The 23,652-nt window shown below is 48.4% G+C and overlaps 1 protein-coding gene across 1 annotated transcript in view; it reads right to left on the bottom strand.

Moving 5' to 3' along the window:
• LOC102041309 (dynein heavy chain 9, axonemal) overlaps window positions 1-23,652 on the bottom strand; it is an 83,113-nt gene that overhangs the window by 23,227 nt on the left and 36,234 nt on the right. Inside the window, exons 15-17 of the mRNA XM_031062688.1 lie at window positions 16,321-16,514; window positions 12,762-12,910; window positions 9,365-9,492 (exon numbers count right to left, since the gene is read on the bottom strand). Coding sequence (XP_030918548.1) covers window positions 9,365-9,492; window positions 12,762-12,910; window positions 16,321-16,514 — 471 coding nt within the window. The remainder of the gene's footprint in view (window positions 1-9,364; window positions 9,493-12,761; window positions 12,911-16,320; window positions 16,515-23,652) is intronic.

Here is a 23,652-nt window from a genome sequence, read left to right as displayed (position 1 = left end):
AAACACACCAATAAACCAAATTTTCCAAATCCTTGCTGTCTCTGAGCCAAACCCCAGCTTTTGGAGGTTAAATAACCCCAGCCTCTCCTCATATAACAGATGCTTCATCTCTTAATTGTTGCAAGGACTCTTAAGCTGAAGCAGCAGATGAAGAGCTGTTCAGAGGAGTCCATGAGGTAATAAATGAGAAGAGGTCTCTGGGAGCAGATGGGCTCACCCAAAAGGACCCCACATGTGCAGGGTATGCAGCAGAGCTCAGGAGGCAGCAGCCAGCCTGGCAGGGGCTCCAGCAGGGCAGGAATCACTCCCCAACAGCACCAGCTGGGAAAGAACAGCAATCTGAAACTCCAGCCCGTTTTAGAGAGCTCAGATATGTGAGGATATCACAGTCTGGGCTGGTGGTGCTGTTGTTGTCCCCCAGACTGGGTTTGAGCAGTGCTGGACACTGGAGGGGTCAGTCAGTCCCTGCTGGGCAGGGTGGACATGGCCAAGGAGCAGCCTGGGGGACAAGGAGCTGTCCCAGCTGTCCCCAGGGATGTCCCAGGCCATGGAATCCTGCTCAGCAGGGGCAGGAGAAGGCAGGAATGTTGGCAGGGAGGGTGTTTGCCTTCCCCAGTCACCACAGGGTGTGACAGAGCCCCTGCCTGCCCAGGGAAATGGGGAATGAATTCCTTACTTGGCTTCCCTGCCTGGGCAGCTTTGGCTCTCCCTGTTGCATTGTCTGGATCTCAATCTCCCTTTTAACCCCACAATCTGCTCAATCCCACCCCTGGGCAGTGGGGGAGCAGCAGGTGGGGCTCAGTTTCCACCTGAGCAGCTCATCCCCATAAATTCCCTTTTGGGGGCTGGAGGGGGGATTTCCCAGGCACCCCCACCCCAGCAGCAGGCCCTGCACAGAGCAGGAATTGTCTGCGTGGGGTCCCTGTATCCCCAGGCATGGATTTTGATCGGTACCAGCTCTTTATCTTCCCCAAACCAGTATTGCTGAGGTAAAAGGGAATTTCTCACAGGGTACCAACCAGCTAAAACACAGCCAACAGGGGTAAGGAGGCTACTGATGGAGTTTTAACTCCTCACCGTATCAAAAAAGCATCTGAAAGAGCAAATGATTGGTGAGCTGACAAAATAACTCATAAGACAAAGCCATTTCAAGTCTTGCAAATAAAGGCTGGTAGTGAAGAGCTGCAGGAGGATGCCATCATTCTAAGTGACTGGCAATGACACTGCAGCACTGGTGATAGATGCAAAGTAATGCACTCAGGAAAACAACCCCAGCTACAGATACACACACTGATGGCTTCAAAATTAACTATTATCACTCAGGGAAGGGAGCTCAGAGTCCTCTCAGTTATTTCCTGCAAATAACAGCTCAGTGCTTAGCAATGCAAGAGCAAAGGGACAGAGAATAAAGCTGCAAACGGGATTTTGCCACTCCATAAATCCATGGTGGGCCTTCATCTTGTAAACAGCACCCAGCTCCCACTGCTCTTAAATCCTGAGGGATTTAACTCCCACAAAAGGAGACACTCCATCAGGAGGGACTCACCCATTTGGAGAGAGCAGAGCTGGGGTGGAGGGAGGAAGTGAAGGGTGAGCAGAGCAGGCTGCAAGAAAGTGGAAGTGCATTTTCATGTGACACAGAACTAAACTGCCAATTTACTGCTTCAGGGTGTTTGGGGACTTGAGAGAATCACAGAGTGCAGCTGAGCTGGAAGTCACAGAGAGAAACAGAATTGTTAATGCTGGAAAAAAACTTTAAAAAAAAAAAAGCTTTAAACTCAGCAAATCCATCACCCCAGCAGCACCAGCATGCCCAGCAGGAACCCAGGTCCCCAGTGCCACAGCCACAGGGGTTTTGAGCCCTTCCAGGGGTGGTGATCCCATTAGTGCCCTGTTCCAACGTCCCTGCCCCCTTCCCTGAGGCTGGAGCTGGGCTGGGCTGGCAGTGCCAGGGGCTGTGCCACACAGGGACACCCCAGGGGCTCCCCAGGGGAACACAGAAACCCCTGCTGGCTTTCCAGGTGAGCCAGGGATGGACAGATCCCAGCTGGGAGTGCAGAACAGGATGAACACTGTGGAAAGGAAAAGCTGAGGTGCTTCAGGCTGGGACAGAGAGGCGGCTGCTGTCACTTCTGTCAGGATTGGAAGCTGCTGGAGGGATGGGCCAGCTCTCAGAGAGGGACTGAAGGGTGTGAGCCAAGAGAATTGTTGTTTGGGGAGCCACAGACATTTTGCTGCCCCTTGTTCTGCTGCCCCAAATCTGATTGATGTGGCTGGGAACAATATTTTTATTTAGAACTGCAGAAATTCAGTCTCCTCACCTGAAGTGATTTAGGGCTGTGCTCACACTGCGTGGATGAGATGGAGTTTGGGGTGTGGGGGGAAATGAGAGGAGATGCCTGGGCAAAGGGATTGCTCTCGGGTTGTTTTCTCACAAACAAGGACTGTGTGAGGAGCAGTAGGCAAAATGCAATTACACCTCAGTGCTTCTGCACCACTGCTGGCCTGATGCACTCAGGATTTCAGAATTTCAGGATTTTGGGAGATCAGATCATCCTCAGGGTCCAGACAACCCATTCACTCCACAAACACAAGTCAAACAACGAGGAAGGAGTGGACTGAAACCTGCAACCAAAGTGCTGCCAACACCACAGAGATTTAATAAAGCTGGGAAAGAGCTCAACAAAATATCAAAAGAAAAATCGTGCATTAAGTATCAGTTTAATCATAGTCTGCATATCTGACCTTAAGTGTTTTCATCTCTAATTGGTAGTTTCTTCCCACATCTGCTTTTGTGGTGTTAGATGCCTCAAAAATAATTGCTTTTGCTTGTGTTGACATGACACCAGTGATCATTATTTGTGGGTATCACTGCCTGCTAACAGCCAACTTAGGGAATATTTCCAGTCCAGTGATAATTGAGTGCATTTATAGCCTGTCCTTTTGTGATAGAAGGGATGAAAAAGAGGAATAGATGCAGCCAAACATGGGCTGGTACTAAGAATTCATAATTCAAATGAATATATCTGCCCAGGCCAGACAGGGACACTGCAGAAGGGATTCACAGGTTGGAAAGAAACTTTGCAAATTAATTCTCAGCAGACAGGTAACAAAACCTGAAAGAACACACCTAATGAGAATATGTGCTCAGAGTAATTGAGAGATGTGTCAGTTATCAATAACTGAGAGATGTACCAGTTATCAATAACTGAGAGATGAGTGAGTTATCAGTAATTGAGAGATGTGCCGGTTATCAGTAACTGAGAGATGGGTCAGTTATCAGTAATTGAGAGATGGGTCAGTTATCAATAACTGAGAGATGGGTCAGTTATCAGTAACTGAGAGATGGGTCAGTTATCAATAACGAGCCAGAGTGGGCAATGTGAAACAGCCCCCTGCACACTGACCATGCACAATGACCATCCTCTGTGCACTGATCATCCCCTGTGCACTGACCATGCACACTGACAATCCTCTGTGCACTGGCTGTCCACACTGACCATCCCCTGTGCACTACCCATCCCCACTGCCCATCCCATGCCCCCCCATCCCATCCCATCCCCTCCCATCCCGTGTCCCCAGCCCCTCCCTGTGCTGTTTCCCCTGTCAGGGCAGTGCTGCAGGGCAGGGCTGGGTTGCACATGCAGGGCCATGGGAGCCCCAGAGGTTTCCTTTGGGAGTTCCCAGCCGAGCCCCTGTGCTTGCACAAGGCAGAGCATGGATCACAGCCAGCATTGCCATGGCAACCATCAGGAACAGCACCACATGGACACGGGGGAGCACAGGCTCCCCTCCTGTGCTGGCAGCACCTGGGGACCCTGCCCTGCCTCAGAGCGCCCCTCTCCTCCAGTCCTCCTCACAAATCACTCCTGCAGCAAGGAGAGCTGATGTTTGTACACAGCCTCATTCTCTGGGAGACCTCAGGGTAAACATTCCCTGGTTTTCCATCCCTGTGCCCGCCAGGCTGCACAGCCAGAGCCAGCCCAGCCCTGCCCCTGCTCACTGCGTGGTGTTGGGGGACCCCAGGGGACAGGGAAGGGCACTGCTGTGCCCAGGGCATGGCATGGGCAGGAGATGTCACCAGCCTGGCCTGGGATGTGGTGTCAGAATCACAGAACCATGGAAAGGTTTGGGTTAGGAGGGACCTGAAAACTCATCCAGTTCCAACTCCTTGTCATGGGCAGGGTCACCTTCCACTGACCCAGGGACACCTTCCACTGTCCCAGGGACTCCTCCACTGTCCCAGGTGCTCCCAGCCTCAATGTCCAGCCTAGCCTTGGACACTGCCCGGGATTCAGGGACACCCTGTGCCAACCCCTAAGGAAAAATTCCTTCCCAAGATCCCATCTAAACCCACTCTCTGTCAGTGGGAAGCCATTCCCTGTGTCCTGTCCCTCCATCCCTTTCCAAAGTCCATCTCCAGCTCATTCCCTGTGTCCCATGCCTCCATCCCTTTCCAAAGTCCATCTCCAGCTCATTCCCTGTGTCCTGTCCATCCCTTTCCAAAGTCCATCTCCAGCTCATTCCCTGTGTCTTGTCCCTCCATCCCTTGCCCAAAGTCCATCTCCAGCTCTCTCAGAGCCCTTCAGGCCACAGTCAGTTCACTTCAGAGCACTCCTCAGGCTGAACACCCCCAGCTCTCCCAGCAGAGCTGCCCCATCCCTCTGCTCATCCTGGAGCCTCCTCTGGACCCATGCTCCAGGTGACCCTGTCCTTCCAACCCATCCTGGGACTCTGTGGTTTCTGATACAGCGATGAATCTCACACAGTTTTGCTCAGGGGCTCACTGTTATTCAATTTAATCCATGAACCTGACTCAGTGAAGCAGCAACCTAGGAAAATGGAAAGATGCTCAAGAATTAAATTAACTTGATCACAAAGAGAGGGAAGTGACATTTTGGCTAATGGGTGAAGACTACAATTAAATTGGGAATATCTAATGTTTGAGCTCTTCCCTGCATCAGTGCATTCAAACATGCATCTGAACAAACACAAACAAATTTCTCTGTGCCTTTGCTGTTAAGCTGATCAACCCCATTTGGTGACTGGGATGGCCTCTGGATCAGCAAAGGCTTCTGAGAGGGAGACAGAGCAGACACAGCTGGTGCCAGCTCATGGCTGAGGGCAAAGCTCCTTCCTGCCTGCGCAGAGGACGCTGCAGGCAGCAGGGACACCAGATCCATGGGAATGCAGAGATCTCAGAGTCTCTGGGGCTGGAGACACCTCTGGCATCCCCCTCTGCTCAAAGCAGGCCCAGGCAGTGCAGTGGCCCAGGAGCTTTTGGATGTGTCCAAGGATGAAAACTCCACGGGCAACTCCATCCCCTGTTTGGCCATCCACATGGGAAAAAAAGGTATTTACATTTAAATGGAATTTCCTGAATTCCAGGTTGTCCCCGTCACCAGACACCACTGGGAGAGCCTGGCCTTTACTCCCCACCCTGCAGGGTGATGGAATCCTCTCTTCTCCAGGCTGCACAGAGCATCTCCAGCTGTGGGCCCAGCTGCTCCTGCCCCCAGAGCCATGAGGAGCTGGCAGTGAGCTCTGCCTGCACCCCCCAATGGAGCTACCCCTTGCTCAAAGCCCTCCAAACCTCTGAAGAGTTGCTAAGGAGACCCAGAGGCTGAACCTGCTACAAATGGGGTTTTTGTGGAGCTCAGAGATCAAGCTCAGCCCTTCAGCACCAATGAGAGGAGCAGAGCAGCTGCTGGGCTTGAGCTGGGCTGTCCTGCAGCCCTCAGGTAACAGAGGCTCCTTTCAAAATCTGCATTTTGGCTTCAGGGGCTCCTATTCTGCAGTTGGGCCATTTGTGTTTGTAGAGAATCATTTTAGCTGTGGGCTTCACTCATCTGTCAGCACCCTGTACCAGAGCTCAGCAAAGCTGAAGCCACCAGGCAGCAACAACACTGGTGCTGAAGGGGCAGGGAGCTCTGGCCAGGCTCTGCCAGGGTGAGGGGGATTGTCTTCCCATGGAAATGGAGGACTGGGAGGTTTTCTGCTGTTCTCTCTCATGAAATGAGTCATTTATGAAAATCTCCATTTTCAGAGTGAGCTGAGGAACTTTTCCCAGGGTGTTTTTGTCCTTTTTTTGCCTCCTGTGGTGTCAGAAGGCACCAGGACTGAGAGGAAGTGGCCCTAGGACAGCCCTTCCCAGCACAGCAGTGATCCTGCTCCTGTCATCCAACAAAAACCTCCCAAACCTCATTCCCTGGCTCATTAATGCTCCAAGCATGTGACTCTCATTATGTCTGGTCCCAGTCAAGGACCAGTAATGAGCCACATGTGAAAAAGCCACCCAGATGATGCCCTCAATGTTTGTCCTGGAGAACGTGGGTGTGAGCAGCTCTGCTCCACGTGAGCTGAGCTGTTGGTCAGGGATGATAGAATACAGAAGCAAAGCTAACAGTTGCTTTTTGTCTGCTCAAAAACAAATGGGAAGCCTGGGTATAACTGTGCTGTGGGTGGGATACAGCCTTCAAATAATGAGTTTAATTAATCTGGGTAAAATCACCCTGAGATCTGCTCTGGCCTCTCTTTTATTATTAATGCAATGATCCACAAATCCTGTGGCACTTTCGTAAATTGAGTCATCTGTGTCATTCCAGATCTTGTACAAACACTCCTGGAGCTGTGTGTGAGGCATTTGTCACCAAAGCCTCTCAGGAATGATCTTGCTAGATAAACTAAATGGCAAATACTGCTCTGATCCAGCCGTGAGTGATGGCAGAACCCAACCATCCCATCCCACCCCTCCATGGCAGGGACACCTCCCATTATCCCAGCCTGGTCCTGGGCACTGCCAGGGATCCAGTGGCAGCCACAGCTGCTCTGGGCAGCCTCCCAGGGAGGAATTCTCCTGATTTAGCCTTCAGTGTCTGCCTAACCTCCTACTGATTGCTGTGACCACCAGAGAAGATGGGAATGGATGCAATAAAAACCCTTCAGGCCCCCAGTGCTTGTCTGTTAGCACTGAAACAGCACATGGAGCCTGGTACTGCTGACAGATCCTTTACAGCAGCACACAAGCACTGTAGAAAATATCTTTTCACTCTGCATTACTGAACGGCTCAAAAAGCTGCACATTTCCATCTGCACCACCTCAAAGACAGATGCCAGGACTGCAGCCCTCTGTATATTAAAAGCTCTAGAGGAGTTCAGCATTGTTTACCTCAGAGGGAGCTTGCAAAAAACCAAAAAAGGCAAAAAAATTAAGATCAAAATATCAGGGATATTTAATTTCAATTCATAACCAGGCCTGAGGGCTCAGATCAGGGCTCAGAGCTTTGTCTTAATCTAATTTTATGCAAACAATTCAGTGATAATGAAAGTTTATATAATCCACATCAAGGAAATCAGAGGGGTTCCCAAAAGCTGTAATGAGAGCTGACATCAGCGAGTGCACATCAGCAAACCCAAACCCTCCCTGAGTGCGTGGCTCCAGAGAGCACCTGACAGAGGCAGAGCTCCCCCCACACCCCAGAGGCTCTGAGGAGTTTTGTGGGGCTGTGATGGGAGCTGGCAGCATTTCCCCAGTTTGGGATGCTCAGGGCTGTTGATGCAGGGCGTCCTCAAGGTAGGGAATAATGAGCTCTGACCCCCTGATTCAGGAGGCTGAAAAAAGTATAAAGCTTTATTAAGCTATACTATATTGCACTAATACTATATTACAATATACTATAATAACTCTGAGGAGTTTTGTGGGGCTGTGATGGGAGCTGGCAGCATTTCCCCAGTTTGGGATGCTCAGGGCTGTTGATGCAGGGCGTCCTCAAGGTAGGGAATAATGAGCTCTGACCCCCTGATTCAGGAGGCTGAAAAAAGTATAAAGCTTTATTAAGCTATACTATATTGCACTAATACTATATTACAATATACTATAATAATACTATAGTATTAATATTAATAATATAGTATTATTTAGTATAGTATATAATAATGTGTTATTATTAATACTTTAGTATAGTAAATAATAATAATAATAATAATAATAATAATAATAATAATAATAATAATAATAATAATAATAATAGTAGTAGTAGTAGTAGTAGTAGTGATATAGTTGTATATACTATACTAAAGAAATACTAAAGAAAAACCCATGACTGTCCCCAAAAGTCACAACACAGCTTTGACCCCATTGGCCAATCAATCCAAACAACCCTTACCAGCGTCCAATTAACAAATCCCTCTCAGTGAACAATCCCCATAACACATTCCACGTGTGCAAAAACAACAGGAGCAGCAAGCAGAGATAAGAATTGTTTTCTCTTCTCCCTCTGTGCTTCTCACTGCCTTCCCCAGGAGAAATCCTGGGAGAGGGAATTGTGTGTCTGCCTTCCCCAGGAGAAATCCTGGGAGAGGGAATTGTGCGTCTGCTTTCTCCAGGAGAAATCCTGGGAGAGGGAATTGTGCGTCTGCCTTCTCCAGGAGAAATCCTGGGAGGGGGAATTGTGTCTCTGCCTTCTCCAGGAGATATCCTGGGAGGGGGAATTGTGTCTCTCTCTGTTCAGAGAATGTGAATAGCACCCAGAGGAGCCAGCCCCACTGCAGAGTTCCTCCCTGAGTGGGCCCCTCTGTGCTCTCTGAGGGGCAGGGGCAGAGGATGAGCCCAGGGGCTCTCAGAACAGAGCTCCCCATTCAGTCATGGAGCAAACAAAGGCACCGGGAAGTGTGGAACAGGTTCCTGCACTACATACCTGTCATAATCCACTAGTGCTAGCTAGTGATGGTTCCTGAACTGGTCTCAGAGTGCAAAAACAACACAGAGGGGATTTCAGCATTAATAAACCAACTGCAGTTTGCCCATTATCCTCCTCCTGGAGGAGGTGTGGCATTGTATTTAGCAAGCAGAGCATAAAATTCAGCTTTACCTTTTGCACGGAGGTTTTCAGTCATTTTGTGAAGGGACCAAAACCATGACAGGGAGGTGCAAACTTGAGTTACACAATCTCACAGCCCTTGCTGTGTTCCCCTTCGCTTCCCTGGGTGGGTAGTTTCTTCAAGTTGTCTCTTCCTTCTCAGACAGTCCAAGTCCAGATACACACACACTGAAATGGTTCTTTTGTGAGGGGACCAAAACCACGACAGGGAAATACTGATTTAAGTTTCACAACCACACAGCTCTTGCTTCCCTAGGTAGGTGAAGGGACTAATCTGCCTGGGAGGCTGAAATTTGCTCAATTTCTTCAAATTGCCCCTACAAATTTCTTCAAATTGCCCACCACCAGCGCCAGGAGGAGAAACCCAACCTGACAGAGCCTGATCCCAGGCAGAGGTGGCTGCTGGCGACACACAGGTGACACTGTGTCCTCATGGAGGGGACACCAAGCTGGGAGAGGGGCAGGACTGGCCCCCAGCCCCTTACCTGGAGGATGACCCAGTGTCCCTCCTTTGCAGCCACATCCAGAGCTTGTTCAGCCACCACCTCCTGGCCTTGTCCAAGGGAAACGTTGTGCAGGTTCCTGTGGTTGAAGGTGTAGCCCAGCTTCCTCCCTGGGAGAGAACAAGGAGTGAGTGCAGGTACCAAACCCTCACACAGGAGCTGTCACACTCCTGATACCACTTCTCTTGTCACCACTCCTTGCCCAAGTGCTCACCCAGCAGCAGCTTCCCCCAAACTCTTTTAATTAAAGTGCAGCATCCACACAAAGGTACCTTATTACTAAGTGCTTCTTGTTTAAAGAACATTATTCCCCTGCAACCTGGTGTAAAAATCTGTTTTAGAGCGATAAGAAATGAAAATCTGTTCCTGCTTATTATGAACACCCACACTGGGTGGGGAAAAGCCCCTGCAATGCAGGCTGGGTGCAGCAGCTGGGCTTGGACAGGGCAGCTGGAATGAGATCAAATCCCTGGGAGCTTCTTCAGGCAAGGCCTCCCAGGTGTCTGGGGCTTGGAGAGCAGAGAGGAACCTTCCAGGTTCCTCAGCAAAGCCCATGGGAAGGGATGGTTTGGGACAGATCCCAGTGTCCCTCCAGGGCAGGCTCACTCTGCAGTGATGGGAAGAGGAAATCACAACTGATGTTCATTTATCATTCATCCCCTGCCTTGGGGTGGTGCCCTGGCTTTGGGATTTTTGGGATTTGCCCCATCTCTGTGATTTTCCCTTCTCCAGGAACCCCACAGCCCTGCCATTCCCTGCCCTGCAACTCTTCCTGTCCCTTCGCTGGTCTCTGATGATCCTTCAGCCTCCCCTGGTCCCTCTGGAGCATCCCAGTGGCACAGATCATTTCTGTGCTCATGGCTGCAAATCTCCTGGCCAGGTTTTGGGTCTGTCCCCCCCAGACAGAGCACCCTGCTGCTCCTCTCACAGCACAACCAGCTCTCCCTGCTCTGTGCACCTCAGAAGAGAAACCCAGTTTGTGTGCAGGGGGGAACAGCCCCACAAACATGCCCAGGATGGGTTGGGCTCAGCCAGGGAGCCAGGACTCATCCCCACAGCGATCCCTGGGGATTGCCCACACTTATCTCTGCATGCAGGTTTGCCTTCCTGCAGATGGTGAGCCCTGAATTCCCAACTCCTGCCAAAAGCAGGCACATTTCAGAGAGAAACAAAGAAAAGATTTGTCTTGCAAGGCTTAGGAACCATCTCGTGGTACAGGACTGGGAACAGATGCCCATGAGGAGAACAAACCCCCAAACCCCAGCTCTCTGCTGAGCCTCAGCACAGCTTCCCCAGGGACACAGCTCTCCACACATTTCAGAGTTCCCAGCTCTCTTTGCCACCATCTCTGGCTGCTGCCAGCTTTAAAAGCTGCTGATCTTCTCCTCTGTCATGATCCTCTGCCTGGAGAGGGGATGGGGCAAATCAGAGAGCCAGGCTGTCGCAGAAATCTTTTATGGAAAATCCTTTCCTTAGGATTTTCCCTCCTGAGAAGCTGAGAGGCCTCAGGAACAAAATGTAAACAATGATTATCTGCTGCTGTGGAATGCAACAGGTGGGTCTGTGATTGGTCTCATGGGGTTGTTTCTAATTAATGGCCAATCACAGTCCAGCTGGCTCAGACAGAGAGTCCAAGACACAAACCTTTGTTATCATTCCTTCCTATTCTATTCTTAGCCAGCCTTCTGATGAAATCCTTTCTTCTACTCTTTTAGTATAGTTTTAATATAATACATATAATAAAATAATAAATCAAGCCTTCTGAAACATGGAGTCAGATCCTTGTCTCTTCCCTCATCCTCAGACCCCTGTGAACGTGGTCACACCAGGGCACCCACCCAGGCCAGGGGATGAGTAATAAATGAATCTCATTGTTATTTCCACTGCAGAGGGGTATCAGTGAGCCTGCCCTGGCAGTGCCAGCCCTGCTCCCTCCTTGCTGGCTGCAGAGGGGAGGGGATGGGCACAAAGCCCTGCCAGCCCAGCAGTGTTTGCTGCAGAACCCTCCCTGAGATGCCAAGGAAAGCTCCCATGGGTGGGCGGCACCTGCAAGAAGCTGACGTCCATTCACAGGAATTATCCTGCACTTTAATAAAACCTAATGAAGGACAGAGAAATACTAATAACAAGCAAAACCCCAGTGAGGCAGCTGGAAGGCCAGTGCAGCTGCTCTGTGGCAGTGATTTTATTTAATTTCTTCTCTTTTTTGCCTTTTCTTGCTGTAGCTTTTCTGGCTGGCTAACCCCAGGTGCTCAGCTACACTCATCTTTACAATTCCAATTAAAGCACTCATGGTTTGATTTTAGTGCTTCATTTCCCATACAAGGAAATAACAGGGAGAGACAGGATCACCAAGGTGGCTCCAAAGGGAAGCCAGGAACACCACAGGAGCTTCCTTTGGGGGTGTTCCTTCAATTTCCAGTAATGGCACCTGCTTTGGGGGCAGAAAGAGCCTGAAATGCAAAGCTAAGCCCAAGAATTCCCCAGAATGAGCAAAGTTTAACAGCTCTGACAGCTGCTCCTGGCCATGGTGGTAAAAGCTCACTCAAACATTATTTTGGGTGCATTGAGGAGAGGAAAAAGAATGCACAAGTCATTGTGCCAGCCTGGATGATGTTTTGTCCTGTCCAAGCCCAAAGGCATCAGACTCCTCTGCTCCAGAGGGACGTTCAGGCTGAAAATGAGAATTTTTCCAGAGTGGAGCCAAGACCCAGAGTAAACTCCACACAAGGGCAGCTTTGGAGCACAGCAGTGGCTGCAGCCACTGGGGACAGGGGCATCAGTGCCCTCCCAAGGGAGGCATCTCACAGAAGGCCCTTTGCCTTTGGAGCCAGCTGACAGCTCCACACTGACCATCCACATGGAAATCAGCTCAGGAAGGATGGCAGGAAAGCTGGAAACTTTGCCACAAAGCAGCAATCTGTTACAGGGAGCTGTTGCTTATTTTTAGTGATCATAAAGTCGCAGAATAGCAGGTTGGAAGGGACCTCAAGGATCCTCTGGTTCAACCTTTCTTGGCAACAAGCATCTGACAGTGTGTGAGAGATCTCTGATGTAAATTATAGGTTGTGCACAAACCCAGCTCAGAGACCCCTGCACTGTGAACCACGCTGGGAATCCAGGCAGGGCAGGAAAAACACAAATTTAATTTAAACTTCAGATGAAAATAAAAAAAAAAACCTTTAAGAAAAACAATAAAACCAAAGAAAAATCCCATCGCATCCTCTCACAATTATCTATTTTTAACAAATTACTTCATTATCTACAAAGAGATGAGGGAAAAAAAAAACCCCAAACAAAACAGGCATGTCGTGCTAAGATAATAATGCAGCAGATAAATAGCAATGCTGTGCTGTGCCTGGGGACAGGATTGATTTACCATGTTTCTCCACATCCTTCAGTGGGTCCACTCCTGGGGACAGGATAAAAAACATCGGGGTGCCTGGCCCTGATTCCTCAAAGGTCGTTGCAAAATCCAAGGATCTCCCCACCACGTATTTGCTGCCCAGCTTTTCTTCTACAAAATCTCTGCCAGACAGAAAAAAAAAATTGTCACTTTGTTCAGAAAAATGCTGATTCCTCTGTGAATAATCAATTAATTATCATGGAATCCCAGAATTGTGAAGGTTTGAGGAGACTCCCAAGGTTATCAAGTGTGACCATTGCCAAGCACCACTGTGTTCACCATTAAGCCATGTCCTCAAGTGTCCCATCCACAGGTCTTTTGAGCACTGCCAGGGGCGGTGCCAGGGTTTAAAAATCATTCCGCTGGAAAAGTTTTCCTTTAATATTCAATCTAAACCTCTCCTGGTGCAACTTGAGGCTGTTTTTTCTGGTCCCGTCCCTGTTCCCTGGAGCAGAGCCTGACCCCCCTGTCAGGAGTTGTGCAGAGCCAGAAGTTCCCTCTGATCCTCCTTTTCTCCAGGCTGAGCCCTTTCCCAGCTCCCTCAGCCTCTCCTCATATGACTTGTCCTGCAACTAGTTTTCACTTTGATCCTTCAAATGATTTAGAAACTGACATTAGAAAAATGATCAGGAAATAGTTGTGGAGAGGCTCTGTAGGCTGGGCTGTCCCTCAGCAGCAATGCCTGGTGCTCTGTGCAGGGCTGGGATGCCACAGGAGATCCTGGCAGACAAAGGCAATAGGAAGGGAGCTGCATTCAGAAGCACAATACAAGCACTGACTCAGGAATCTCAGGAGGGAAGAAATGAGTTAAGGTACAAGATCCAAGCACCTGCCACGTGTTGTGCAAGCCAAGCAGCCTTGCAGAGGAAGCAGCCATCCACAGAAAGTCCAGATGATTTACACAATTGCTTTGATCTGCAAAGCTGAAAGGGAAGAGCTCTAAGAATGTCTGGAGCATGGAGCCTTAGCATGAGAGTGACAAGGAAAAATTCAAAGGAGTGAACAGGGAAAGGCTCAGCTCCACAGCAGCTGCTGGAACAGAGCACGGTGCGTGGAGAATGTTCTGGCTGCATTCCCCCAGGGTGAGCTCCTGACATCAGTGCTTTACAAAAAGAGAGACACTGAGCACTGATTCAAAGGTAGCAATGTTATATTCAAAGCCCAGGAATGCTGCTGCAGCTCAGATGGATTACTCAGGCCTTTTGAAGGCAGCCAAATTCTTTCTAAGAGAGTGAGGACCTCCTTCAAGGACTGGTGAAAGGCAGTTGGAATAGAAATGCCTAAGGGATTGCAATTAAAAAAAATTTAAAAAGCTTCCACATTTTTGGTACCTCTCCTTCAAGAAGATTTTTCTGTTCAGGGTCAAGATTTTATTGAATTTTTTCTGTTCAGGGTCAGGATTTGGTTGAAGATTTTTCTGTTCAGGGTCAAAATTGCTGCTGGAAAGGCTCAGGTCACAAAATTTAACCAAGTCCATCAGATTTAAGGTCACAACACTCTTGTTTTACTTCACATCTCAGCTCTATGAAGCAGTGCCTTGGGGACCCAGAAACACAAGGTGCTACAAGAAGCTTTTTTGCTGATGTTCTTCAATAAGATTGAAGGGGAAAAGAGAACTACAGGGGATAATCCTTTCTCAGGAAATTACAGGTGTTGGTGCACTGCTGGCCCTGAAGCTCTAAGGAGTGAGTCAGGGGCTTCTCCTGATGCTCCTTAGGCCTAGGGAATGAACCAGACCGGGCAAACATCCCCAGGGATCTGCTGGGAAGAGTGGCTGGAGCACCTGGCTTCCCAGGGACTGAACAGGCTTGGATCATCTTAAATCCCCAAGAAATCCTACACCATCATCTCAGAGCAGGTACACATGAGATAGGACACAAAGGGGGCTTAGAGCTTCCTGAACAGCAGCTGGAAATGAGCTTGGGATATTCCAGGGCACCTAAAATCCCCCATGGCACAATATTACTCCTAAAATGCACCCATGGACTGGTCATGATGTCCTTGGTCACCAGTGAGGTGTGTCCTGTTGGCACACTGAGATATTGATAACTGAGTTGTATTTCAAGAAGAGTCCCCAGAGTCCTGGGGAAGGCTCAGTGAACTGTTACTGTTTGCACTTGGAGATAAGAAGCAAAACAAAACAATACAAAAACCCATTTAAATACTCCTGTGCAAACAGAAAAGCTTGATGTACCCACACCCTAAAAATATCCAGGCAAGCTTTTGAACTTGAATTCCCTTTTCATAAAAGAGAGACAGGAAAGGGGCTGAAATTTGATATTCCTGTTATTTCTGAGCTGTCTAAGAAAGAAATTAATTATTGTTGCATAAATGCACCTAAAATTCCAAGAGCTTATTTTACTCAAGCTAAACAACAACAGGAAAACCAATATTTTCAGCTGAGAGACACATGGAGAATCCAGCCATAACAGTCAGAAATGAAAAAAGATGGATTGGAGAATCTAGCCATAAGAGTAAGAAATTAAAAAAAGATGGATTAGTATGAGTATTTTGATAAACTGTAGTATTTATTCTAATAAAAAAATAATAAGAGTGAACACAGGGAGATTCACTCAGTCTCCTCTGTGTTTTTCTGTGAACCTTGAAGCACAAACAGATGTAGTTCATACACTGAGTAAAACACTCTGCTGTGTGCACATCAGGTGGTGCAGGAATATAAACTACTGGAGAAACAGGAGCATGAGAGACATCCCAGAAATGCCAAAATATCGGCCAGAGAAAGGAAAACCAAGTCCTCATGGAGTGAAAGACCTTTAGTTTGTCCTGGAACAAGGAGGCTGCTTTTGCATGACTTCAGGAAGTTTAGCCTTGCCCAGTTACCTTCACTACATAATTCACCACTACAACTTTCAGAACCAGCAGCACATAAATTTTGCATTTTACAGAAAAAAAAAAAAATAGAAAACCTCTATAAGACTTTGCTTTACTTCTACTCCTATTCTACTCCAATTCTCCTATACTTCTCCTATAGAAGCAGCTCAAACTGATCTAGTAGCTAAAACAGGTATTTCTGCAGCAGATATGCAACACCTGTGTGGTGATGCTCATTTCTGACTTGGCAGGGCTGCCCTCACCCTGCTTACTCTGCTCCATCCCTGGTGGTGTCAGGGAGTTTGGATCCCACTAAGCAAGAAATTCCACTTAAATCCCATGAGTTGATTGCCTTGCAGAGTTCAGAGATCAACGAATCACACAATGGTTTTGGTTGGAAGGGACTTTAGGGATAATCCCATGGGCAGGGACACCTTCCACTGTCCCAGGGACACCTTCCACTGTCCCAGGCTGCCCCAAGCCCTGTCCAATCTGGCCTTGGCATTCCAGTGATCCAGGGGCAGCCACAGCTGCTCTGGGCACCCTGTGCTTGTGCCTCCCACCCTCACTGGGTTCATTCAAGACCCCTGATAGGAAACCACGCTGCAGAATTCCCATGCTAAGGATGCACTGACATTCCCAAACCCCAGCACACCCCTGAGCTCCTCCTGCTGCCCCCCCAGGGCTGTCCCAGCCCCACCTGATGGCGCAGGGGACGCGGTCGGGCCGCAGGGCGCGCAGGATGCACAGGCGCTGCAGGGCTGACTTGTTCTTCCAGTCCTGGGGGAACCTCTCCTTCTCTGGACACTCAGACTCCACAAATTTCTTCCACCGTTTCGCAGACCCTTCGATGTCCCGATCCAGGTTTCTGAATTCCTCCATGGATGAGAGAGCCTGGAAGAGTTCAAGGAAGGTCAGGGAGAACAATCCTCTGTGCCTCTGGATAATTTTTCTAACTCTACCAATTCCTCGTGTTTTGCTCCACCAGGGAGCTGGAGCCTGGCACCACAGCCAGAAACCCATCAGGACCAGATTTTGTCCATTCTCCTTGGATGGTTCCAGGGAAGGGAAAGATGGTTGGATGGTTTGGAACCATTCATCTCCTTGGATGGTTCATCCAGGGAAGCATGAAAGATTTTGGCATCAACCAGCACACCCTGTTAATTACCCAAAAAAGGAAAGGGTTCTCCTCTCCTGTTTGGAGCTTTCATATTTCCCAGGCTCTGCACTGCATTGGTAAATAACTCTGAACTCCACAGAAAGTGTCAGCAAGGTCTCCTCACAGCTCAGGCACACAGAACAATCCTTTCCCAGCCCCAGAACCAAGGACACTGCTGCAGCTTCAACCCCAAAAAGTGCAAACAGCAGGGGATGGAGGAGAGAACCTGGGAGGGTGGGACTGCATCCCCTGGAGCTGGGATTGGACACTGAACCCCAGCATGGAAATGGACCAGAACTCATAAAAGGGTGAGAACTCCTGACCCTGAGTCCATCCTGGGTCCATCCTGGGTGCAGCCCTGGCTGGGCTCGTGCACTGCCCCAGGTGGATCCTTTGAGGCCTTTTAATAAATCCCCACTTTATTCCTTTAACTCTGTCCAGCCTCTGCTCCAGGGAGCCTCTCCAGACATCATCCCCTTGCCAAATTCCCAGGGATCCAGAGAATTCCATGGAGACTGTGAGCACAGGAGTGATCCAACAGCTGCTGTTCCCTTGTGTGGATTTGCACCAACAAGGAGAAATGTCAGCGACAGAAGGACTTGCTCCAAATCCAGCGCCCTATCCTGATTTCTGTGAAAAACCCAGAAAGCAGAGCACCAAACATGAGAAACTGAAGTTCCCAGGAATGATGGCACAAGTTCTGACCTGCCAAGCCCTGGGCCTTGCAGCAGTAAATGTATTCAGGGCACCTCTCATGGCTGAGCGGAACACAACGGCAAATGTTGAATTCGGGGAATTCTCAGTGCAAGTGCTTATATAAAACATCTTCTCACTGTTGACTTTTAACGTGATTTACTTAAAATATCACTTCAGAACTTTGGCTGCTGCTGCTTCGAGAAGTCTCTTGGCTGATGTTAACAAGGGAGACTCTGAAAAATCGCTTTTTTCTGTCTAAATGACAGACATGTAATCAGGAATGATGGTCTCCCTCTCTCCCTGAACAACGTATTGCAGAATCATGAAAGCTCTAATTGCAAAAAAAAACCTCTGTATTATATAAATAAACACTAAAATTGTCATTAGTCAACAATGTTAATAGCATTTATTAGGAGTGATGGTATGAATGGGAGATGCTTCTATTTAAAAGCCAGAGGAGTGAAAGGTCTCTCCATCAGTAATCTTTCTGTGAATATTAATTGCTTTTCAATAACCCTGTAGTGAATTTTTCCAAGAAACTTAGCCCAGCACTAAAGGATCCCTGTTCCCAGGCAGGAGTGGTGCATTGGGGCAGCAGATGGGAACTGCACATCAACCTGTGCAGGGCATCTATTTCTGTCCACATAATGAAAAGTACTTTTGTCACTTAAGAGTTGTCATGGAAATTGAGGGAGACAAAAAATATTGGTCAAAATAGAAAATGATCCAAAGGGCTGGAGGACTTGAGCTCTTGTCTTTGCAGCCCACACTGTGATCACCTCTGGTGGCTGGAAACAGGAGGGGCTTGAGTTATATCTCAAAATGAGACTTTTCCAGCAGAAAAGGCCTGTTTACACCATGTCAGGGAGAGCATCCACCATCTTCTCGGAGAAAGTGCTTTTTCATTCAGTGAGTCACAGACAAGTTGCTTTATCACTTCAGCTTTCTCTGGCAGCTCCTGGTCTCAGTGAGAAGCAGCATTTCTGTGGAGCTGGAGCTCAGCAGCTCCCTGGGGCTCACACATCCCCAGCTGAGGAGCTCTCCCAGTCCCCCACAGCTGCAGCAAACACAGCAAGGATCAGGCACTGGCTCCAGGACAGGAATCCTGGATGCCACCACAGAGCCTGGAGTGGTCTCCACACACCAAGGATCTGAGGGAACTGGGGGATCTTTGTGGGGACAACATCTGGGGGGACAGGGAGGGCACCCGGGGAGGAGAGGAAACCCTGAGAATGCAGAGGAGCCCTTGGAGAAGAGAACAGCTCCCCAGGGCTGCTGTCACTGCTGCTGCACACGAGGAATCTCCTGCTGCCAGACACAGCACAACAAGTTCTGGACATTTATTACTTGCTCTGATCACTAAAGGCAACTGTTCTAAGGAAGCCATCTGCTCAAACTGGCCTCAAGTTGAGGTGTTGCTTCACAAGATGTTTAAAATCTTAAAAAACCCCAAACACATATATTAACACTGTGTTTTCTTCCCCTCAGTTCCAAAAGGAATTATCCTTTAAAAAAAGAGATTGTTTTGCATTTTAAAATATTTCCATAATTAAAACAGCCATCCTTAGAATCACCTGGATAGAGAACAGCTCTGGGACAAGGCAGGGCAAAATCACCTCATTGCTGAGCCCTGTGCAGGCACAAACAGGGTGAAAATAAAACAGAGCCAGTAAAGGCAGAACTGCCAGAACACTCCTAACACCCCCCAGCAGCCACGGGACTGCATTTTAAAAGACAGAAGGAAATAAGAATAAAGGAATTTGAGGATTTTTGTAAAATCTGTCATTATCATTTGAGTGTGTAACCACCCCCCCAGCAGCTATGGGACTGCGTTTTAAAAGACAGAAGGGAAATCAAAATAAAGGAATTTGAGGGGTTTTGTAAAGTCTATCATTATCATTTGAGGCTTCAGGTTATATCTGGTTTTTACTTTCAGATTTACTAACATATCTTGCTTTCCTTTAAAAAAACTTGTGCCTCTGCTTTAAAAAAATTATGTTCTATAGGGAACACACTGAACATCAAACATATCTCTATAAAAATCACACAACCTGCCAACACTGGGAAGAAATTATATTTAATATTCTCCCAGTTTTAATAATCGGGGAGATGATTAAATCCTGATGATTAGTCACGATTGCACTTGCAGAATTAAGGAGCTGTGGAATTTATGAATTGAGTTACACAGTTTTTAAGCAGAGATCCACAGAGGTCCTTGGTGGGCTTGAGGGGTTTGGAAGGACCCGTGGGTGAATTTTGTGGTGGGGTTTGGTGACCATGGTGGGATTCAGGAGAAGGTTGGACTCCAGGATCTTGAAGATCTTTTCCAACCTTAACAACTCCACAATTCTGTGATCCCCAAGCACTTTGTAAAGGTCTTACACTGTTCATGGGTACGTTTCAGCCAACATTCATAATTCCTTTCTTTCATTTTCTGCAGCTGGCCCAGGAGTCTTTAGGAAAACCAGCATCCCCACAAACAGCTGGAAAATGACAGCTCCTGGAAGAATGGCAGAGCCAGAGCTGCACCTGCCTTCAATTGATAGATTGGATCACTCAGGAAAAAGACGTACAGGCAGATGAATTGCTCCATTTAAATACTACTGTTAACTAGAGGAATTAATGTAGCACATGATGGATTATTTACAATCTCTCCCATCCTAGGTTTTGGGTTGTATTATTCATACACTGAACGTGTTATTTTCTGTTTAGCCGCCCTACCTGAATAATTTAACTCGTAAGAAAAATCTCTGCCAAGGTGAAAATAAAGATTTGATGGGGTTTGCCAAGCTTCAATCAACTTTCAACACAAAAATGTTATTTTAACCCTCCTTATTTCTTTCATAAAAGCTGACTGACAAGCTCAAGGCACTGTATGCCCCTGTCTCCCTTCAAACTCCCCCTTGCTGCTTCTACATTTTAATGGGGACAGGAGGTGTGCAGAGCCTCACCACACCACTGTACAAACCCCCCTGTTTATCTGCAGGGTCCCAGGGCATCACAACATGCAGGGTGGACACCACAAGCAGTGTGATGAGTGATGGATTAGATCTCAGCACCTTTCCTCAGAAAATTTCCAGTGAAAAATGATAAATTGAGGGACAATGGCTTCAGCACTCATCTCCTTCCTAGCAGTGCATGCTTAGAGCCAGCTCCACTTGATGGGAAAGGTCAGTAACAGAAATGAGACTTAGTCACAATCTTTGTATTCTCATTGCTTACAGCCACCCACCATGTTTTCCTCATTTTGCCCGAGATGTTTCCCAGATGGGTTCATGTTGACATTTTCCCTGCATTTTCTAAAAAGGTTGTTCAAGTGGGTTTGAGAACAGGCCTTGCAAAGTCAGGCTGTTCTCCCAAACCCTGTTTTCCATCTTTCCTCTTCACTCTTGGATGCCTCTCAGCAATCAGGGACACACAGCCAGAACCAGAAGCTGGGCATGGGTCCCCCAGGGCAGCTGAAGGATGGTACTTGTGGATTGCTGAAAACTTTCCTGGATTTGGTTGCTATAAGTCCCAGATGGGCCAACAAACAGCAAAACTGAAAGAGAAAATATGTCCCATTTTCTGCAAGAATCCAGCTGGGGCAGCTGCTCCAGGTGTCCCTTGCTGGAAAGTTCTCAAGGTACACTGCCTGCTGTGAATATTTCCTGCATATTTCTTCTCTTTACTGACACAGGGAGCCAACTGCTTTTTCCCTTCCAGAGGAATCTCCTGGAGATCAGACCCTCCTGGTCTCTCAGTCTTGAGGTCCTCAGACAGAACTTTTCCCCTTTCCCTCTCCTCAGTCCCTTCCCACAGTTGTGTTTTCAGGTGTCTGAGTGAAGGGCAGAGGATGGCCCCAGGCTCCTGTTGGGGTACTGGGGTCCACTGATGCTCTGAGCTCACATTGTGGGAACCAAACATAGGCCATGAGAGCCTCAAAAAATGCCATCTCACACTCCCCAGCCCAGGGACAGCTCTGGTTTTACCCCCAGGGCTCCAGAGGTCACTGCCAGCCAGAGTCGAGCTGAGCACTGGGTCTGCAATCTGCAGAGCTCCTCATGTGAACCAGCACAGCCAGGGAAAGGGATCAGGGAGAGGGCTCTGTCACACACTGAGGAGCTCCAACAGGTCCTTCAGCACTGAATCAGAGAATTGGTTAGGTTAAAAAGGACCTCAAATGCCACATCCACATGGCTGCTGCCTCTCCTCCTGTCCCTGTTCCCTGGGAGCAGAGCCCCCCCCTGGCTGTCCCCTCCTGTCAGGGAGTTGTGCAGAGCCACAAGAGCCCCCCTGAGTCTCCTTTACTCCAGGCTGAGCCCCTTTTCAAGCTCCTTCAGCTGCTCCAGCCCCTTCCCCAGCTCTGTTCCCTGCCCTGGACATGCTCCAGCCCCTCAATGTCCTTCCTGTCCTGAGCTGTCCCCAGCACTGGAGGTGCCCCAGCAGTGCCAGCACAGGGGACGGGCACTGCCCCGGCCCTGCTGCCACAGCCCAGGTGCCACTGGCCCCTTTCCTACCTGGGCACACCTGGATTCATGCACAGCCTCTGTCTCCAGCACCCCCAGGGCCTTTCCCAGTTTTCCAGCCCCTCTGCCCCAGCCTGGGGTTGGTGTGACCCAAGGGCACGATGCAGCCATTACTTCCCTTTCTTCCCATTTAGAGGGTGAAGAGGCTTTTACACTCCAAATGCTCAGCTGACAGCAGGCTTTGTGTCAGGGAGGATTGAGAGGGAAAGACAGAGGCTTAGAGCATCCAGAAAAACTCAATTTCCACTCTGCAATCAAACTGACAAAGTGCGTCCTTAAATATTTGATGCGATCACAATCTGTGCCATATTTCAGATAAGCATCAGATCGTTAGCCAGCAGGTTAGAAAAGAAAAGGGGGAAAAAAAAGGTAAAACCTTCTCAAGTAGCATTTCTGTGAGACATTGGGAATATTTCTCTGAGACTTGATACAGAGGACAGAAGAATGTCCTTAGGAAACTTCTAGATGAGAGCAGATAAATGCCCATTGAAGTGTCACAATCAATGTTTTCTATCAAAGATGCTCCAAAAGGCTGTACATCTGAAGAACTGAGTTAATGGAAGATATTTAATTAAGACTATGGTTTTCTTGCATAATAATAATTCTGAATGTAGGAGGGAAGCTGTGAGCTGCGAGCCTTTCCTGTCTGACCAGCCTGATCAAAGGACATTGCATATGCACAGAGAGCACAATGTATGCAGCAGATTGTGCCACAATGAATCTTGGAGAAGAATGAAAAATTTCCTCATCTAAAAAGTGCAAGAAGTGAAAGTTGGAAGAGAGATTTTTTGTTCTTTTGTCCAAAAAAAAAAAAATCCAGTTTTCTTAAATGCAAAAGATATGATTCAGTATTTTATCTCCTAAGCCACATACGCAATCTTATCATCTGCATTCTGCAAAATTATAAATATGGAGTTAATATACGACTTTGTCTAGGGCTGTTCTCCTCCTCGAAAGCTGAATTCAGTATTTAGAGCTCATTATTCAACATCACATCTATTAAACAATGCCCTTTCAGTGGGGTTTTCATATCTACATAATGAAAATTCTTCCTCTTCAGAAAAAGATGAGGGAGATGATTGGGATAAGAAGTAATCCAGGCTGGCCAGGTGTACTCCTGCTGTGCATTAACTCACTGCACTTATCCCGTGGGACACATCTGCATTCAGCACTGAAGAGGCACTGCAGGAAATATCACAAAGGAAATCAGGCTGGGGAAATGCACATTTCCAGCTCCTGGGAACAGCCAGACATGGGGACAGCCACGTGCACCACGGGGAGCCACAGGGCACCGCGGAGGAGCTGGAGCTGGGAGAGCCTGGCATCCTGGGGTCCCAGGGAACAGCCTCAGACCAAAACGGTTTGGTTTTGAAGACCACGAGGGCACAGCCAGTGGCTCCATCAGCAGTGGGGAAGCTGGAGAAGAGCCCAGCTGGCCCAGGGGATGCTCGGGTGGTCTGTGCCAGGCACACACCCAGGCTCTGCTGCACCCCTGGAACACCGGCCTGGTGAGGGCAGAAGGTGGGACTGTGCCCTGTGTGAGGCTGTGCCTGAGCCAGGGTCTAAACTCAGCCCTAAACCCACACCTGCAGAGTAAGGCTGGGTCAGACATGGGCTGTAGGAGTTTCTGCTGTGGGTCTCAGAGCACAGCACAGCGAGGGGAAGGTGC

The sequence above is a fragment of the Geospiza fortis genome, unplaced genomic scaffold (assembly GCF_000277835.1).
Source record: "Geospiza fortis unplaced genomic scaffold, GeoFor_1.0 scaffold485, whole genome shotgun sequence".
NCBI lineage: Eukaryota > Metazoa > Chordata > Aves > Passeriformes > Thraupidae > Geospiza > Geospiza fortis.
This window is presented reverse-complemented; position numbering and strand designations above follow the sequence as displayed.